A 20,640-nucleotide genomic window follows, 5' to 3' on the forward strand; every position below is an offset into this window, starting at 1 on the left:
TAAAGGGTTGGTGCCTTAATTCCTTAAAGGTACAGGTAGCAGCTCTTGCCTGTTTTTAGGGGTCAGGTGAATGGTGGTCCCTTGTCTGCTCATTCAGATGTGGCCCATTTCTTGAAAAGAGTGAAACATCTTCGTCCTTCTTTGCAGTTACTGGTGCCCTTGTGGAGTCTTAATCTGGTTTTGGATTTCTTAGCGGGCCCTACTTTTTGACCCATGCATAACCTTTCCTTGAGATTGCTGACATTGAAAACAGTGTTTCTTGTGGCAATTTGTTCTGAGCATAGACTATCCGAGCTGCAGGCCTTGTCTTGCCGGGAGCCCTTCCTTCTAGTGACTCCAGTGGCAATACAGCTATGTACCTTTCCTTCTTTTTTGCCAGAAGTGGTCTCAGATTTTCACTTGAATCAGTCCATTTCCCTGCCATCTCTGGATAGGGAAGGAGATGCAGAGGAACATCGCCTGTTGCGACCCTTGGATGTCAAGAGACATATCATGAGGTATCTGGAGGTTTCTAAACCTTTCCGGAAGATAGATCGCCTGTTTGTCCTCCACGGTGGAAGTAGACAGGGTGAACTGGCTTTGTGGGCTATAATAGCTCGCTGGATTAAGGAGGTAGTCTTTGCTGCATATATGGATGCTGAAAAGCTGTTACCTAGTCAGGTTAGGGATCATTCCACTAGGATTCAGGCAGTGTCGTGGGTGGAAGTTAGATTGTTGTCTCCCATCGACATTTGCCGAGCTGCGATGTGGTCTTTCTTACCACACCTTTTCCAGGTAGTATCGTCTGGATGTGCAGGCCCGGGAGGATGCAGCTTTTGCACTTGCGGTTTTGACTGGACCACGGGCAGCCTCCTGCTCTATTTGGAAGTAACTTGGGTACATCCCACTGGTTCTGAATTCATCTGTCTGAATGCTAAGAAATAAGAAATTACTACTTACCTGATAATTTCCTTTTATTTGGACCAGACAGATGAATTCAGCTTCCTGCCCTTGGCTTCCAAATGACTGTGCTATAGTGGTCCTGCATGGCTACGTTTTTCAGGGTTTACTGGTAAGTGTTAGTCCATTCCCTAGACTAGTGTTGATACATTCTTTGTCTGAGCTCAGTGTTTCCTGTTGGCTGAATACTGACATGGTTATCTGTTATTAATCAGGTTTTTACTAGTCTGCCACAGTTGGCTTTTGAAGAGAATACTGGCAGGCTGATGTCACTGCAGGAGTATATATACTGTGATGTCAGTTTTGCTCTGTCTCCATCTGCTGGTAGAGGTGCATAATCACTGGTTCTGAATTCATCTGTCTGGCCTAAAGAAAAGGAAATTATCAGCTAAGTAGTAATTTCTCATTAATGATCAACTGGAAAGATGTTCAAACTTTTGTACTTGCCATATTAACTTTATTAATTTCAATCTGTTAAAATCAGCAAATAAATAGTAGTTGTACATTAAATATTGCAGAAAGATTTTGTTATTTAACTTTATGTATCACATCAGATCTTCCACACCAATCTCAAAACTCAATATAAAAAATATATCTGCAGTTCATGTGCATATGAGAGACAGGGAATGTCATTGTTTATCCAATCATTGGTCAAAAACCTCCATCCTTCCATAAATCTTTAATCAACATGAATTTTTATTCTTTTTTTTTCTTATTTTTTATGTTTTAATAAAATTGAGAACTTGTCTTTATATGGCAGTTCACTGCAAGCAGTCTTTCTTCTTAGTTTTTGTGTTTTAATAAAATAGAGAACTTAATCATTACGTAGCAGTTCCCTTTAGATGCAAAGGTAGTGTCAGTTTCTTTACACTTAAAATTGTATGTTTCAATAAATTGCTATTAGAGGTGCCTAAACCTTTGCATACAACTATACTATGTGCATGGCTGCATCTTGCTTTAGTGGGCACAGGATGCCACTTCAGTGTTTGATGTACATGTAACCAGTAATGTGGTATCAAATGAAGAAAATGCCTGATGGGAAAGACTATGGTGAGAGGTTGTGTGGAATGGTTTCCTGATGAGGGCTATATAGGAAGGCATTTGGAAGAAGCTGTGGATAAGTTCCAGGTGGATGGCAAGCAGTAATCAAGATCATGCATGATGGTTGTCTGATGAGAACTGGATGTTAAAGAGGAAAGATATGAACATTCTTCCTTGTTTGTCATGTTTTCTTCATGCACAGGAGTTTGATGGGGCTGCCACTCGGCAGGTACAGCAGATCTTCCAACATATCGATGAACTCTTGTATGAGCAGAAAACAAGTATCCTAACCACAGGCCTGCAGGAGGAATGCCAGCAATGGTCAGCATGTTTTCCCCACCTCAGGTATCTCATGCATGATAAAGAGAGTTTAAAAGATGTATACCCATTCAGGGGCTGTTCCTGGCAACAGCCAAGGGCTTGAGACAAAGGACTAGATTTAAGTTTTGGTCAAAATAAGTACACACAGCCTGCAAGCCAGTGTGACTGCACAGTTTTGAAGTAGTGCATTTTTTGTGTAAGGATGTAATTTTTTGTAACTTATTTTCTGTAACTTCTGTAAGGTGGAAAAAATGCACAGAAAAAGTTGTTCAAGGAAAGGTTTTTGCAGAGTACTATGGTTCTCCCTTTTTTTTTTTTTTTTTTAAATTATATCAGGACTAAATTGAAGAATTGAACTCGAGTTCCACAATGCTTTTAATTGAAAAATGTGCTTGTGGTAATTCCCCCCCCCCCCAAGGGGGGGGGGATTTTTTCTTTTATGTAGTTACACAAAATTAAAGCTTTGTACAAAAGATATGCTTTTTTTAAGTTGCACAACAAACTATCTGATTTTTGCATTTTTGCCTCTCTTTTGCCTGAAACTTAAATCTAGCCCAAAAATGAGTGTCCTAAACTCATAGGACTATTAATGAAAAGAAATACCCAGTTCTAGAAATCATTATAAATTATAAATCTGTCTCTGCAGTTTTTAAATGTAAATAAAGTGAAAAAAGTCTTTTAAAATGGCCAGTTTATTATTTTCAAACTGTTCCAATGTATATTTTGTTTCTTAAAGAATAAGTACATCTAGTAGATTTACAGGAATGAGATTCATATGACTTCTTGCATGTCCTAATGGCTAACACATATCTTATACCACCTCGCCCTGAAATATTTCTTTCTTGAATTTCGGAGCTTTAAATGTATGACTCTGGCAACTAAAATTAATTGCAAATAAGTGCACTCATGAAGCTGTCTTACCTCCATTTTTTTTGTCATTTTTTTCTTAAAGAAATAATCATTCCCAGTATGTACCCAGATCAGTCCAGACTCCTGGGTTATGCCTCCCTGCTAGCAGATGGAGACAGAGAAAGTTTAACTGACACTGCTACTTAACCATATGTGCCACCTGCTGTTCCTCTGTATTTCTCTGTCTCCAGCAGATAGTAGATGGTGCAAAACCTGCAGTTCTGCAGTCTGGGCAATTTTTTCTTTTGATCCTTCCTCCCACGGGTTTTTTGAGAATCCTAAGGGTTCTTCCCTGTCCAGTGAACCGGGGGTTGGTGACTCTTGTGTGTGCTCGGTTTGTGCACCCGTGGGGTGTAAATCTGGTGGTCCAGATCTCTCCCCTTCATGAGACTGCTGAGGCAGCTGCAGGCTTGGGATATTCTTTTATTCTGAGGCAATCCTTTTCCTCTTTGAAGCCTCTAAGCTTTGGGAAGTTGAATAAAGTTTAAAAAAAAAAAGAACTTAAGGCAATACCACAGCTCTGCTGTGCGGGTGGCTTCCTCCTCATTCCTTTGGCGGCTGGTATGTTTATTTTTGTTTGTGGGGCTGTTTTAGTGCTGAGGTAGGTTTTTTTTTTTCATTGTTTGTGCTCTGACAACTTTTTCCCTGATTGCGATGGGCTGCGTGTCAGCATGCTGTGTGTGCAGCTCAGGTTGGCACCAGATGCTCGGAGGGCGGGGAGGGATCGTCGGATGTACCGGTGGACACAAAAAAAGTATCGTACGTACACCGCTCCTGCCTCTGTGCTGGTTTTGGGGTTCAGGCTGAGGTGCTGATCCCTTCCCACTCAGCGCGAGAACTGCAGCCATTTTGGATTCACTTTCAGCCGTTCCCGCTCAGTCGGGGGGGGGGGGGAATGATCCCTCACACTTGTCTCTGGGCATGATCAGGGGACTCAGAAGAGGAATGGAGTCCCATGCTGCTGGTCCCTAGCTCCTATCCTACGAGGGCTGGGACATCATCCTATTTCAGCGGACTTTGTTTTACTGCTCCATGAGCTTATATTGCCAAGCAGCAGGCAGCTTGTACTGGTATGGATTCTCAGTCCCAGCCAATGGGGGCTGTTCTGTAGGACCAAGGGTGAATCGTTTGGTTAGAAAATGTTTCCCCTGTCAAGAGATTGTGGGGCCCTCCTTTGGGATCAGGCCCAGGTGGGAATGAGTCAGAGGATTCTAACATAGCTCCAGTGGGGACAGGGGACCCACCTGGCCAGGATTTACTGGTAGATCCGGTGGCAGGAGATGTGGGGCAAGGGGATGATCCTGAGGGAACCCAGGTCCCCGACAGGGATAACCTGAAGGTAGTCTGTCTCTTTAGGAAGGAGGAGCTAGATGCCTTACTTCCTCAGGCTTTTCAGGTTCTTGGGGTTAAAATGCCCCAGCAGGGGGGCGTATCTGGTTCTGGACGCAATTTGGGGTCCTCAGACAACTTTCTATATCACAAGTCTGTTAGGAAGCTGGTAGAAACAGAGTGAGGAACTCCTTATTCTGGTTTAAAGGTGGGAGGGGCCTCTGCAAAGCTTTATCCATTGCCTGAACAGATGTTGGAGCTTTTTGCCCTGCCTAAAGTCAATGTGGTTTCGGCGGTTACTAAAAGGACGACTATGCCAGTGGTAGGGTTCACTGCATTGAAAGATGTACAGGATCGTAAATTGGAAGTACACCTCAAGAGGATGTTTGAGGTCTTGGCTCTAGGTTTGTGTGCTGCTGTTTGTACTGGCTTTATGCAATGTGCTTGACTGCACTGGGTGCAACAGATGCAAGAAAGCCTGCCAAAGTCGGGTGAGGAGGCAGACAGGACTGAATGTGTTGAGGCGGCAGTCGCCTATTGGGTTGGATGCTCTGTATGATTTGGTTTGTATGTCATCTTGGATTATGGGAGCAGCGGTTTCCGCCAGGAGGTTGCTCTGACTGCGTAATTGGTCGGCTGACGTTTCCTCCAAGCCGCAGTTAGGCTCGCTGACTTTTATAGGTCGGCTGTTTGGTGAGGACCTCAAGCAGTTGATGAAGTCTCTGGGGGGACAATAACGTCCTCAGGTTACCGGAGGATAAGCCTAAGGACAAGAGATTTTTTCAGGTGCGTTCACGTTTTCAGGTCAACAGGATGACTTGTCCAGCAAGAGTAGCGCTAGGTCCGCAAAGGCATTTTTCTCTTCAGGGACAGTCCTAGGGTCAGTCCTTTCGGGGTGCCCAAAGACCATTTCCAGGTATCGCTGGGGGTGGTACATCCAGAGTTAAGTCCTCGCAATGATGCGAGACTGATCTACTCCGTCATTCCTATTATAGGAGGTTGCCTGGCTTGGTTTTACGAGGAGTGGGCCAAGATTACTCAGGACCAGTGGGTTCTCAATATGGTGAAGAACAGCTACGCTTTAGAATTTGCTCGTCCCATTTGCAACTTGTTTCTAGTTCCGCTTGCAGTTCTTTAGACAAATAGCTGGTGATTCAGGAGATATTGGACCATCTGCGACGGCTGGGGGCGGCGATTCTGGTTCCCTGCGTCTAGGTTCTCATGGGAAGATATTCCATTTACTTTGTAGTGCCAAAGAAGGAAGGCACTTTCCGGCCGATTCTGCTAACGTGATAGCAGTTCACAAGGGAAAGTTTCTGGCATCTCTGGATCTAGCGTACCTACACATTCCCATGCATCCAGATTTGCAATGTTTTCTGCACTTTATGATTCTGGGACAGCATTTTCAGTTTCAGGCTCTTCCTTTTAGGTTGGCCACGGCATGCACCTTCACCAAAATGATGGTGGTGGTGGCAGTGGCTTTGCATCAGGAAGGGGTTCTGCTGCATCCTTATCTGGACGACTGGCTTATCAGGATTATGCGTTTCTCTTTTACCTTGCACACATTGTTAAATGTAAACCGGTTTGATGTGATTCCTGTCATGAAAGCCGGTATAGCAAAATAAATAAAAGGATGAAGTCAGAGGTTCTTTGTCACCAGTCGGTTCAGAAAGTTATTGGTATTCTTGAGTTGCTTGGCTGGGTGGTGAATTTGGTGAAGTCACCTACAACCGTCATAGTCCCTGGAGTATCCGGGAACTTGATTAGACACTCTGACAGGCAAGATCTTTCTTTTGAAGGAGTGTGTTCGGAAGCTGCAAGAGCAGATTCAGCGCTTGTTAGAGTTGACTATGCCCAAGGCCTGGGACTATTTGCAGGTTCTAGGTTCTATGGCTTCGACACTGGATTTAGTGTCATGGGCATTTGCTCATATAAGACCCTTGCAGAGGGCTCTTTTGGCACGGTGGAACCCGATCTCTGAGGAGTTTCATCTTCTTTTGCCACTTGAGGTAGTCACTCGGGAGAGTCTGTCTTGGTGACTTTTAGGCTCTAGTCTCCTTTGGGAGATAGACCCTGAAATTCCAGATTGGGTTTTGCTTACTACTGATGCTAGTCTTTCTAGTTGGGGAGAAGTTTGTTAGCAGCAGTCTGCTCAGGGTTGCTGGTCCATGAAAGTCTGCTTGGTTTATCAATCTGTTAGAGACCAAAGTGGTACACTTAGCCTTACAGAAATTTCTGCCATTAATGAGAGGTTGTTCAGTGAAGGTTCTCTCGGACAATGCGATGACAGTGGCTTATATCAATCGGCAGGGCGTAACCAAGAGTCGAGCAGTGGCCCAGGAATCTCAAGAGTTGATTCTTTGGTTGGAACAACACTTGGAGCGAATAGTAGCATCACACATTGCCAGGGTTGAAAATGTTCAAGCGGATTATTTGAGTTGCACAGTGTTAGATCCGGGTGAGTTGTCAGAGTCCATGATGCAGCTCATTCACGAGAGGTGGGGCTCTCCCCACGTGGACTTAATGGCAAATCGTCTGAATGCCAAGGCATTTCGGTTTTTAGCCAGTTAATAGAGCATGGGGCCGAGGGCATTGATACGCTGGTGCTGCCTTGGCCTCAGGAGGTTCTACTTTGTCTTTCTTCCCTGGCTGCTCGTGGGCAAGGTGTAACGTCGAATAGAAAATTATGAGGATGAAAATGTTGAGTATGAAAATGTCTTGGTGGCTCCAGAATGGCCACGTCATTCGTGGACCTAATCAACTTGGCCATGGACAGCCTGATTTTGCTTCGGTCACCTACTGGGCCTTCTTTGTCAGGGACCCATATTTTCAGACCAGGCTGCTCACTTTTGTCTTGCAGCTTGGCTTTTGAGAGGTGGCAATTGAGATGTAAGGGTTATCCTGAGGCTGTCATTGCTACGTTCTCGCAGACCAGGAGAAATTCTACTAATCATTCATATGTGAGGGTATGGAAGGTTTTTGAGTCCTGGTGTTCAGCTTACGAGATTCGGCCTCTCAGGTCTTCAGTTCCTGATATTTTGGCTTTTCTTCATGAAGGTCTGGCCAAAGGGTTGTCTTTGAGCGCGCTTATGCATGACAGCTGTGGGTTGTCTTCATGGCAAAATAGAAGACTCTACTATTTCTGCTCATCCGGACATGATTTGGTTTCTTAGAGATACGAAGAATTTACGTTCGCTGTTGCAGAGTTTGTCCATCCTGGAATCTTAATCTTGTCCTCAGAGGTTTGTGTAAGGCCCCCTTTGAACCGCTCAGAAGGGCAATGCTAAATGACTTGACTCTTAAGGTTACTTTATGGTGGCCATATGTTCGGCTAGGAGAACATCTGAATTGCAGGCTTTGTCTTGCCATGATCCATTCCTTCATATTTCAAATTCGGGCGTGTCACTGAGGATGGTACCTTCCTTTTTACCTAAAGTGGTATCGCCGTTTAGCACGAATCAGACAGTGGACCTTCCAACTTTTCCTGAGGTGGACTTGTCCACTTCTCACACGAGGGAGCTCAAGCTGTTAGTTGTAAGGAGAGCGTTGAGGTATCTGTGGGAGATGAGTGAAATCCAGTTTGTACCCATGGGAGATTATATTGAGAACCATTTGATCAGTTGTGATCTTGGACCAGGCATGGAAAAAAGAAGATATCCTGCCCTCTACCTGCAATAGGTGTTATGACTGATTCTTCCTCAAAAACCCTACTGTTGTTTTTGGGATTGTGTTTGCTGCAGTTTTTTTTTTTTTAATATTTAAATATATTTTATTAAATGATTGTACAGAAGAAAGCCTTACAATCAGACTTGTCAGAACAATAAAGCAAATAATCGTCAGATCGTACTAAACGCAAGACAGTTTGTACCGACAGAACAGCAATCATCATAACAATGAAAATAGTAATATAACCCTCAACCCCCCTCCCACCCTGACAACAGAAGTAGAAATAACTATTGAATGTGTGACAAAAATACATAACTTCAAGTGTACTGGGCACCAGAGCACATTAGGACCGTTGGGGGATCCCAAGCCTAATGAGAGAAATCAAAGAATGGGAAGATCGAACTAATCAGGCCAGACATCATTGCGGAACACCCGAGCCATGAGCTACAGGCTCCCCCTGGGCCTGATCCGCCATACAAGTAATATAGGGTTCCCAGATTGCAGAGAAGGGTTTCACATATTATAATGTACTGACGTAAGGCGCTCCAGTTGGTAAACGTTGTGTAATCTATGGAAAACTTGAGCAAGACTGGGAATGCCACTTGCCTTCCAATGTATTGTTATTGCAATCCTAGTGACAATAAAAACTTGTATAAACCTTTGTTGTAATTTATTCACTGATGCCAATGGCATAGTTAACAGGGCATGCCACGGCTTGACCTCTAAAGTTTCCCGCAGGATGTGAGATAGCCACTTAAGTATCTCAGCCCATAAGCTGCTAATTTTCCCACATTGCCACTAAACATGATAATAGTCTATCTGTCCGCACTGTTGCCAACATGCATCATATATGATGGGTTTGAATCTATGAAGAAGCAAAGGGGTATAGTGCCATCGATTCTAGCAGTTTGTAACAGTTTTCCTGAAGATTAGCGGAGATGGAGCACTTGCGTGCTGTCAAAAAAAATTTGGGACCATTCAGCCTCATCCAAAGGGTGGCCAAAATCAGCCGTCCGTGCCTTCTGTTGGCAGAACTGGCCCGGTGCCCTCCCCGTCAAAGTATAAGTTTTGGAAATAAGACCCCTCATCTTGTGTACATTGAGACAGTAATGTTCAAGCAATGTGACAGTGAGGCGCAGAGTACCTGTCTTACGGCCCTTTTAAGGAAGTGATATATTTTAGCGTACAATAAAAAGTCCACATCTATAAGATGGTAGTGAGAGCAAAGTGCCTCCTGTGTCATTATAGAACCCTGAACAAGAATGTGTTCTACATATCTAATACCAGCTGCAAGCCATGGTCTCGATGCCTCGGCAACGGTGGCACGGGGAAAAATAGCATTATCAAAAAGATGAGTGAGGGCAGTATAAAGCTCCTTCCCAACTAATAGGGACTTCCACCATTGCCAAAGACAAAGAGTGGTACCCAGGGCGTAGGGCATGTAGGAAACTACGGCCCACGAGGACTTAGGCTGCCACGGGAGTGCGGAGAGTGGGAAAGCCCCCGAGTATTGCCTGTTCCAGAAAGACCCATAGCGGAATGTTATGTGTGGTATGAAATACAATTAGAGCACGGAGCTGGGCCGCGCAGATTCGGGACTCCCAAACCACCTCTATCTTTAGCAAGATACAGAGTGGCACGTGATACCCGGGGCGGTCTTTTGCACCAGATTAACCCAAAAATCTTCTGCTGCCACCTGCGAAGGATAGATGGTGAAATCAGAATTGGGATGGTGGTAAAAAGGTATAAATTGGGGGAGAACATTCATTTTAATAATGGCTAATCGTCTGGACCATTTGTGGAGATCAGCTTCAGTAGATTGTAAGAGGGACGTGTAGTTCAAGGTAAATAACTGGCTAACTGTAGCTCCTATATGAACTCCCAAGTATTTCAACGCTGTTTTGGTCCATTTAAAAGATAGGCTGTGTTGTAAGATCGCTACGTCCTGAGGGGGAAGATTAACATTCAAAATTTGACTTATCAAAATTGACTTTAAGCCCCGAGACAGCCCCAAAAGCCTTCAATGCAGACATCACACCTTGCAGGGAAGTAATCAGGTCAGTTAGGGTAAGCATAATATCATCCGCGAACAGCGAGATTTTTAAAGTGGTGTTGTCCAATATGAACCCCAGCTACAGAGGGAGTCTTCCGTATACGAGTAGTTAAATGGTTCTAGAAACAGGGCAAATAATAAGGGAGATAAGGGGCAGCCCTGACGCGTGCCCCGACCAATAGAAAACAGTGGGCCATAGCTACCATTAATTTTGACTCTAGCCAAAGGATGATCATAGAGTTTCCATAGCCAGGTAATTAAAAAAAAAGTGCCAAATCCCATATGTTCCAATGTGCGAAAAAGAAAGGGCCAGTGAACAAGCTCAAACGCTTTTTCAGCGTCCAGAGATAGCAAAACAGTTGGGATATTGTCATGTCGAACCAGACCTATGATGTCCACAATCCGGACGTTATCCGCGGCCAAATGGCCTGGGACAAAACCCACCTGATCAGGGTGAACTAGATTGACAAGAAACCCCATTCAATCTCTCTGCAAGTACTCTGGCCAAAATCTTTAAATCCATGTTAATCAGCGAAATGGGCCTATAGGAGCCACAGGATGTCTGATCCCTACCTGGCTTTGCTATGACTGAAATCCCAGCTGTGTTTGCATTATTAGTGATGGTATCAGTGTCTCTAAGCACATTAAACATATCAATGAAAGGCTGTGCCAGTGCTGGTGTAAACTGCCGATAATATTCCCCGGTAAAGCTATCCAACCCCGGCGCCTTACCCGGCTTCAAGTTCTTAATGGCAAGTGTGACTTCATCCACTGCAATAGGAGCGTCTAAAAAAATGCTGTTGGTCCTCCGTAAGTGTTGGTAAGGACACGGAGTCTAAATAGTTGTCAATGCCAGCATCATGTATAGATGCCTCTGGGATAAATAACTGGGCATAAAAATTAGAAAAGCATTTGCGAATGCCCTCTGATGTAGTTTCCATTGTGCCCTGGGAATTATAGGTCTTGGTGACTATGGTTTGTGCCCTTATCGCCTTCAAGCTCTGCGCCAATAGGTGACCCGCCTTATTACCCCCCTCACAGTATTTTTGTTTAATCATGTTCAACTGGTGACTTACATAAGCGTCATCTATTGAATGTAACATATCTTTAGCCCGTAAGAGGCGTGTATAAAGTGCAGGCGACTCGGTAGCAGCGTGCTGGCATGACAGCTGAGCAATTTCTAACACCAGTGCCGACCTTTTGCCCTCTCGTTCCTTATTGCAAAAAGTCGCTTGAGATAGTAAAAGCCCTTGGACCACAGCCTTAGAACATTCCCAAAGCGTGATGTCAGACAGGCCGTCTGTTTTATTTAAACTGAAGTATTCCCGTATGCGGGAGTCTAACTGCTTGGTAAAGTCCGCATCTTTCAGCAAATTACCGTTAAGACGCCAAGTGCGCATACCTCCGTGTGTGTCCATTAAAGCCAGGGTAGCCCAAACAGGCGCGTGGTCAGACCACGTTGTGTCAATACCCACCGCCCTCACCAGGTTCTGAATATGAGCACCAATAAAGAGAGAATCACTACGGGAATAGGAATTATGTGGTCTAGAAAAGAATGTATAGGACCTCGAGGTTGGGTGTCTGTCCCGTCAAATATCAGCCAGATGCCAGCGAGTCAAGAAGGAGCGCCATGCTTTGCACAACTCAGAGAAAGCAGTGTTGGTCTTGGAGGAATTATCAACCTTAGGGTCCCTGGACATGTTAAAATCTCCCCCTAATATAATATCTTCCTCTGCTGACTAAGCAATAACTGGTCCACCTCATTCAGAAATGACGCTTGGTTCACATTAGGAAAATAGACATTAACCAGGGTCAGGACACGACCGCCCACCTTCAATTTAAGTAATAAATACCTGCCCTGTGGATCCAGAACCTTATGTATCAGATCGTGGACTAGGGTATGAGAGATAAGAATCCCCACCCCTGCGTATCAGGAAGTTTTTGTGCTGGCTGCCCAATAGGAATTGGGATAAGAGGGGAAAACTAGCAGTTTCTCAAAACGCTTCCGGATATGCGTTTCCTGTACGAAGGCTAGGGCAGCTTGGTGCAGTTTTAATTCTTTTTTTGAGAAGCACCCTTTTCCGGGGAGTATTTAGCCCCTTCACTTTCAGGGATATCAGTTTAGAAGCCATGGTAAATCAAAAGGTAATACTCCTAGATGGAATAGGTGCACGTGTGGCCAATCCCAAAGCTCACCAGGTCCTGGATCCACACCATAATCAGTATATGCCCTGGATCCACACCATAATCAGTATATGCCACTCATGGTTCACATAGCAATAGAAAAATACCCTGTTGTCATCCCCAGGTAGTGGGATGCATTCCACCATTCCTAGTGGAAACAAACCTTCAGGAGGCTTTAACTACACCCGGCACACTGGGAACTCCCCGTGCTGAGGCCGCCCCCCGTTGTAGGTAATAAGAATATGACATAACATGAAATACCAAAATGCAAGTAATTACGTAACCCCATATGACTCAGTAGAGCATAAGAAGAATCCACCCAAGCATCTGTGAAAAATGAAAGTGCCCCAAGAGAAAAGGGGGCGATGAGTCAAGTTCCAATGCCAACTCTGTGCGAAGAATACTGGTTAGAGGAACCAAGAAAGGTACCAGCAGTTCAACCCTGGTCGGACATGGAGGCTCCAGCATCTCCCGATTGTTGGTGGAGGCGACGTCCTCCCTTTCCAACCCTGTGCCAGCAAGGCATGGTGTCCGATTTGGGATGGGCAATGGCCGGCCTTGGTACCTGGAACGTGACTGGTAGCTGAGCCTGCTGGAATGCCTCCGCTGCTTCCGGTAGTGTCTTGACACGACCGTCACGCCTTGAACTTGGAATTGCAGGCCATATGGGAAAGTCCATCTGTAACGTATTTCTCTTGATCGTAGGGCTGCTGTGCCAGGTTTTGAAAGATTAAGGAGTGAGACTTCCACAAAATGTCATGCTGCTTTCTGGCTGCTTCATAGACCTGTGTTTTCTGCAGAAAACTGTGAAAACAAATTATTATGTCCCGTGATCTCTGCTCTTTGCGCTGTCCCAAGGCCCAATGAGCTCGTTCCAGCTGAATTGCAGAGGCCTCCACAGAATTATCCTGATCCGTGAGCTCAGTTTGCAATATGGAAACACAGATTTGCTGTGCGATGCTATGGGCATCTTCATACTCCGGACTGCACTTTATACACGCCTCTTACGGGCTAAAGATACGTTACACTCAATAGATGATGCTTATGTAAGTCACCAGTTGAACATGATTAAACAAAAATACTGTGAGGGGGTAATAAGGCGGGTCACCTATTGGCGCAGAGCTTGAAGGCGATAAGGGCACAAACCATAGTCGCCAAGACCTATAATTCCCAGGGCACAATGGAAACTACATCAGAGTGGCACACCTCTGATCCAGAGATTGCATCTCCTATTTCTGTTTTCCAAGTCTTCCAGTTTTTCAGAGGTCAGATAAATCTTTGGTGAACTGCTGCTGTTAAGCCGCCATTTTGTTCATGGTTTCCCCATGACCATCCACCTGCACTTCTACCTCATCCACACGATGTCCTAAGGCAGCTAAGTCCTCCTTAATGTCAGCAATGGAGGACATAAGGTCTTGTTTGTACTGCTTCATGTCGGCGTGAAGCTTCATAAACCACCCTCTCATCTCTTCCCTTGTTACTGCATCCCCCGCGGCGGGCTGGGTCTGCTGGGGGAGGGCTCCGATCACAGCACCTGATGCGTCGGCAGCGTCAGAATTGAGGCAGGTATGGTCCGTGTCCGCAGGCCCCTCATCAGCGCTCAATTTCCTGTTGGAAAATTGCTTAAGGTCTGTCTGTTTCTTTTTCGCCGCCATGAGAGCTGGTGCGATGTGGACAGCCGCTGCCGCGCGATCCGAAGCAGCAAAAGTCGGAGTAATTAGATGTTTAAAAGGTATTTTCAGCACGTGGGGAATGGAGCTCTGCACTCACACGTCCTTTCCCATTGGCCGCGGAATAGCGCCCCCCCCCCCCCCCCCCGCGTTTGCTGAGGTTTTTGAGGTCTCTGACCTCTGTCCGTTCCTTTATTGAGGCTGTTGCATTTGAGGCCTTGTTTTCTGATAGGAAGGTGATCTATATGGATGGTAATTTCTGTATGGCCTAAACTAGTAGAAAATCCTCTTATACGGGGAATAATACCTCCTGGTGTCAGATTGACTGACTGTCATTGAGGTTAATGACTGCACTGCCACGTTTTGCTCTTTTATACGAGAGACTGTTTCTCAGCTTCTCTTCAAATAGCTTGTCCCTTTTACAAGGCAAGTTTGCTAACTTGTCATGAACGTCTTCACGAATTGCGCTGGAGCGGAATGGTAATAGGTAGGATCCAGTGAAGGGTTTCTGAGGAATGGTATGATACTGACATGTTGGAAAGCAGTAGAAACAGTTGCAGAAGAATGCAATAGATAGAACATGTGATGGAATGGACAACAGCAGAGGAAACTGATTAAGGAGCTGGGTGAAAATGAGGTCAGAGGAACAAGTAGTTTGGAGGAGGAGAGAAGATGGGCAATTTACTGCTCTGAGATTTCAGAAAAAGAAGAGAGGGGGCGACAGGGATGAGAGATGGTGGTGGCCTAATGGAATAAAAATTAATTTAGTGAACCTTATTATGAAAGTAGTAAGCCAAAGTCTGGGCAGATAGAAAAGGTAAAAAGGGAAGTGAATGTGGGAGATGACTGGGGTTGGAAGCAAGGGTGTTTATCAGATGGAAATAGTAGGCTTGCTTGGTGAACAAAAAAGCACACTGGAAGGAGATGAACATGAACTTGAAATATATGAAGTCAGCGAGACACTCTGTGGCATGGATGCAGGAATGCTGGAAGCAAATTGTAGAAGTGAGCAGAGGATGGAATTAGATACATTTTAAAGTGCTAGGGGGAGGAAAGGAAGGGGCAAATCTGGTGATTCCTATTAGTTCAAAGGAGGAGGTTAAGGCAAAGGAGCTTTGAAGGATAAAGGTCAGAAGTTTCAGACTTGTTCAACCCCTTTATTCCTTACAGAAAGCTCATAAAGAAGATGAGCATCCTGGGGGTGAGTCCTGCATTCATGAACTGGTTGAATAATAAGCAATAGAGGATAATGATAAACTGAGTTCACACCAAGGAAAGGGGAGATAGAGTGCCTTTAAGGATCAGTCCTTCACAATATTTTTATATGTGACACTACAGAAAAAGGTTGGTTGAAAAGGTTTGCCCTTTTACAAACAATACACAGATCTACAACAGGGTACACACAAAGAAAAGAAGTGACGAGCAATTCCTATGAGGGAATATTTTTCTTAAGTGGGTAATTTTCAAAGTAATTTAGTGGTAAAACCAAGTTTTGTGTGCAAAAAAGCAGGTTATAAAATTGGCCAGGCAGGGACAGTAACTTTCAAACCAGCATGCAGGCGCGCCTGTGTGTCGGCCAGCGCCCAGGGGCACGGCTACTTTATAATCTGCGCATGTATATGCACGCATGTTATGTGGTTGTGGCTCACTTACGAAAATGGGGAATCAGGATTTTGCCGTATCTTAACGAGTGGCTCATTTTCTCCAAATCCGCAAATTCTATGGGAGCAGTTGATCGAGATAATTTGATGCCTGGAAAAACTGGGTTTTATCATAAATTACGAAAAATCCCACCTAGACCCTTGCCAGATTTTTCAGCTTGTAGGAGCAAGGATTCACACCCCTTTATGCAAGGCGTTCCTGCCAGACGACAGGGCTCATACTCTGCGTTCTCTGTGCCTACTTTTTCAGCAGCAGACCTTTACTACAGTACACAGAGTACTAGTCTTACTGGGACCCATGGGAGTAGCAATACATGTAGTCCCTTGCACTCATCTTCATATGAGGCAATTGGAATGGGACTTAAAGTCACAATGGAATCAGCGCAGGCAGCTCATGTCGAAGAGAATTTACATTGCGGCCTCAATTAAAACAGATATTTCGTGTTGGCTAGTGCCCTCAATACTGATGAGGGGGATGCTGTTTAGGAATCCTTCTCGCCAATTAATAGTCACAACAGATGCTTCAACAAAAGGTTGGGGGCGCCCATCTTCTTCATTTGAAAACACAAGGCTTATGGACCCCAGCAGAATGCTAATTCCAAATAAACCTATTGGCATTGAGAGCAATAAAGAAAGCAATGCATACCTTCGCTCCAACGCTGCAGGGAAAGTCTGTAGTGATCCACACAGACAACCAAGAAGCCATGTTCTATATAAACAAAGAAGGAGGGTCAGGTTCCAAGATTCTCTGCAAAGAAGCAGTGCAGATTTGGGAATGGGCAGAGAAAAACAAGATAATCTTTCAGGCATCTTATCTGCCAGGAACGGCAAATATGAAAGCAGACAGACTCGGCAGAATCTTCTACCCACACAAATGGTCCCTAGTCCAAGCTATAGTGAAGGATCTTTTCAACCACTGGGGAGCTCCATGCATAGATCTAGTCGCATCAGAGCACAACACAAAACTAAACACCTTTTGCTCAATTCTCCTCAGCAAACAGAGTATCTCAAGATGCGGTTTTGATCTCCTGGTCCAATTGTACAGGTATCCCCCAATTCCACTAATATCATGCATGATACATACAGAAATGTATATCTGATAAGGCAGACATACTTATTGCTCCATCATGGCATGTCTAATACATCTCATCAGTCATCCACCAATATTTCTGGGGGATAGCATACAATTACTAACAGAACGGAATGCTTATTCACCCGATGCACTCCTCCCTCCAACTGTCAGCAATTGAGCAGGATATCCTAGAACATTTCCATCTCCCACCCATCACTGATGTTTTGATAGTGATTACAAAAACCATCCACCAGGATATTCCAGTTGTTGCTACCAGTGGGAAATTGACCCTTTCACTTGCTTCCTAAAGGGTTTACTAATGTATCTCACTCACTTTTCACCTCAGGGTTAGTAGTGACATCCATGCGTGTACTCCTAAGTGCATTAGCAGCTTATTGCACCACAGGAGAAAACCCCTCAATCTCTTCATATCCCCTGATTTCGCACTTATGAGGGTTCTACTTCGTGTTCACCCACCACTACGGGAACCTCCTATACTGTGGGATATAAGCATTGTCCTGGAAAGCCTAATGGGTGCTCCCTTTGAACCCATAGAATCCGCATTCTTGAAGCACCTAACTTGGAAGGTACTTTTCCTTATTGCAGTCACATCAGCTAGGTGAGTGAACTTCAAGCCCTAGTGACCAATTATCCTTATTTGTAATTCCACCACGACAAGGTTTTACTGCGTACACACCCGACCTTTTTACCTAAGGTGGTGTCAGCTTTTCATTTGAATCAAACAATTTCATTACCCATCTTCTTTCCTATACTTCACATGATTAGAAGGGAAAAAACACTTCACAAATTGGATTGCAAGAGAGCACTGGCATATTACAAAAGAAGAACTCAAGCAGTTGTTAGATGCACATACCAACCTTTTGTCTCTTTTATTCCGAATGACCCGGGAAAAGCAGTACCAAAAAGGACTCTATCCAATTGGTTGACTCAATACATTCAATTCTGTTACACATCACATTCAATGGTGCTCTGTAATCCAATTAAGGCGCATCAGGTCAGAGTGACAGCAACTTCGTCAGCACACTTACAAAATGTATCAATTCAAGATATTTGTAAAGCAGCGATGTAGTCATCAATTCACACTTTCACATCCCACTACTGTCTCAATCAACAGTCAGTGGCTGACAGTGCATTGGAATCAACAGTGTTGCATCATGTCCAACTAAAGTAGTGGCTGTCCACAAGCACCAATAATCATTACTAACACAAGCGACCTTCAACTTGGGATGCCCAGACAGCATGGCTAAATAAGCCTGCTTATCAATGGAAAAAAACAAGTTTGCTTACCGTAAACGGTGTTTCCATAAATAGCAGGATAATTTAACCATGCGAGCCCTCCCTCCCTGAACAGCCATCTGAATTTTACTCTTCATGGATTGGCTTTATAATCAACTGAGGAGACTTGCAAGAGGTGTGTGGGAAGAGCACATGGTTAAACCGTCCTGCTATCTACGGAAAACACTGTTTACAGTAAGCAAACTTGCATATCTTTTAACTTAATCTGTTCTTTACTTATAGGCACATGGGCTACTTTTGCTTTTATTGGAACCTCTTTATCGGGATGTTCTCTATTATTTTAATATCCTTTTGAAGATACTTCCCTCTAAATTATGTGCTGCTGAGTAACTATTGGTTTTCTGCCATTTTCTAGTTTAAAAGCTGCTCTCTTTTTTTTAAAGGTTAGAACTAGCAGCCTGGTTCCATTCTGGTTTAGGTGGAGCCTATCCTTTCGGAATAGTCTCCCCACTTCCCCAAAATGTTGTCCAGTCCTAGTAAAAGTAAAGCCCTCTTCCCTGCACCATTGTCTCATCTGGAGCTCTTCCTGCCTCTGGGGTCCTGGAACAAGGAGCACTTCAGAGAATGCTACCCTTAAGTTCTGGATTTTGGCTTCTAGAACCTCCCTCCCACATCTTCCTGTGTCATTGGCACTCACATGTACCACAACACCTGGCTCCTCCCCAGTATTGTCTAAAATTCTATCTAGGTAATGTATGTGATCTGCCAACTTTGCACCATGTAGGCAAGTTTCCAAGCGATCCTCATGTTCACCAGCCACCCAGCTATTTATTTATTTATTTTATTTATTTAAGGTTTTTTTATACCGGCATTCAAGAACTCGTTCTCATCATGTCGGTTTACAGAAAACAGGGGTGCAAAAATATAACCGAAAACATAAATAAACGTGGAGAAGAGAAGCAGTTACAATTAACAAGGGTTCATGAACTGGGATTATAAGAAATAAGAGATAGAGGAGGATAATTATATACAAGTGTACAATGTAAATAAGGAGTCCTCTGTATGTACAAGAGAACAAAATAAATATGGGGTCCACTATATACAGCTACTTAGCATAGGAGTCATTGATGGATCTTGTTAGGTGGAGTTCGGGAAGGCTTGCCTGAAAAGCCATGTCTTAAGTCTTTTCCTAAACGTTAAGAGGCACGGTTCGTTTCTTAGATCTGGTGGGATAGAGTTCCATAGCGGAGGGCCTGCTGTTGAAAGGGCTCGGTCTCTCAAGGTTCTGTGATTAGTAGTTTTTACGGGTGGAACAAGGAGGCATCCTGTGTAGGCTTCCCTAGTCGGTCTTGTTGATTCGTGAACACGGGGAGGAATTTGTAGGTCGATTATGGTGTGTTGGTGAATGATTTTGTATAATAATGTGATGGATTTGTAAATTACTCTGAAGTGGATTGGTAACCAGTGGAGGGCTTGAAGGACAGGAGAGATGTGGTCTCTTTTTCTGGTGTTTGTTAGTAAACGTGCTGCTGCGTTTTGGACCATTTGGAGTGGTTTTGTATATGAGGAGGGGAGGCCAAGAAGAGTCGCGTTGCAGTAGTCTAATTTGGAGAATATCTAACCCTTCCCTCCTGGGTACAAGCCCTTGAGACCTATCCTCTGTGCGAGAGGATAATGTATCACCTAGAAATCAGGTCCTAGCTACAGGATCACTTCCTCTATATCAAGGTGATGCTCTTCATCCAGGTGACCTTGTTCATCCAAGGCAGCACATGGGCTGCCAAACTGGAGTTGGCAGCCCATGTGCTGCCAACAGGGTCCATGAACGTTTCCTGTAATATACCTCTGTCTACCTCAGCTCCTCCAAGTCTACGACTCTAGCCTCCTGAGATCAGACTTGTTCTCTGAGAACAGTAACTCTTTGCACCAGGCGCACACATACAACTTCTCACCAACTGGTAGATAATCATACAAGTGTAACTTGGTGCAAAAGACTTGAAGGCCCCCATCTCACTGCTGGACTGCTATTGTGTTCTTAGTTAATTTAGGTGGCTAAGGGAGTAGGAATGTGTAAACTAAATTCCTTTAAATTTGTGGTATATTTAATGATAATTTGGCACTGATTGCAAGGGGACAATAATTCATCTATTGATAAAGGCTAGCTCACTCCTTTGTTTTAGATAAATCCTTGATAGATTTTTGGTGTGAAAATGTCTGTTGTCCTCTTAAATGGAATAAGAATCTATACATCAAAGAATGTGCTTATGAGTGGGAGGGAGGGAAAGAAAGACACTCAAAATCACCGACCTTCCCTTCCTTTTTATTGGGTGCACACATTGCCTTTCCTTTCTTTTTATTAGGCATACCACACTAAAAATTACCTACCTTTCCTTTTTAATAAAGCACACACAGATTAATTCACCCCACAATTTCACTCTCCCCCAAACTTAAAGTACCAAAATTACCTAGTAAAGCAATACTCGTTGATCCTTTTCAGCCACCAGAAAAATCTTCTGCTCTCAGTGCGCCCTCAGACTT

At 44.3% G+C, this 20,640-nt stretch overlaps 1 protein-coding gene across 7 annotated transcripts in view; it reads left to right on the forward strand.

The window, feature by feature from the left end:
- FAM149B1 (family with sequence similarity 149 member B1) overlaps nt 1-20,640 on the forward strand; it is a 302,939-nt gene that overhangs the window by 64,011 nt on the left and 218,288 nt on the right. For all 7 annotated transcript variants that reach the window (XR_003857796.1, XR_003857797.1, XM_029609181.1 and 4 more), the window contains exon 4: nt 2,183-2,325. Coding sequence is in view for 5 of the 7 variants with exons in the window: in XM_029609181.1 (XP_029465041.1) it covers nt 2,183-2,325 (143 nt within the window). In the remaining 2 variants the exon portion in view is untranslated. The remainder of the gene's footprint in view (nt 1-2,182; nt 2,326-20,640) is intronic.

This window comes from Rhinatrema bivittatum, chromosome 7 (genome assembly GCF_901001135.1).
Source record: "Rhinatrema bivittatum chromosome 7, aRhiBiv1.1, whole genome shotgun sequence".
In the NCBI taxonomy this organism is placed as follows: domain Eukaryota; kingdom Metazoa; phylum Chordata; class Amphibia; order Gymnophiona; family Rhinatrematidae; genus Rhinatrema; species Rhinatrema bivittatum.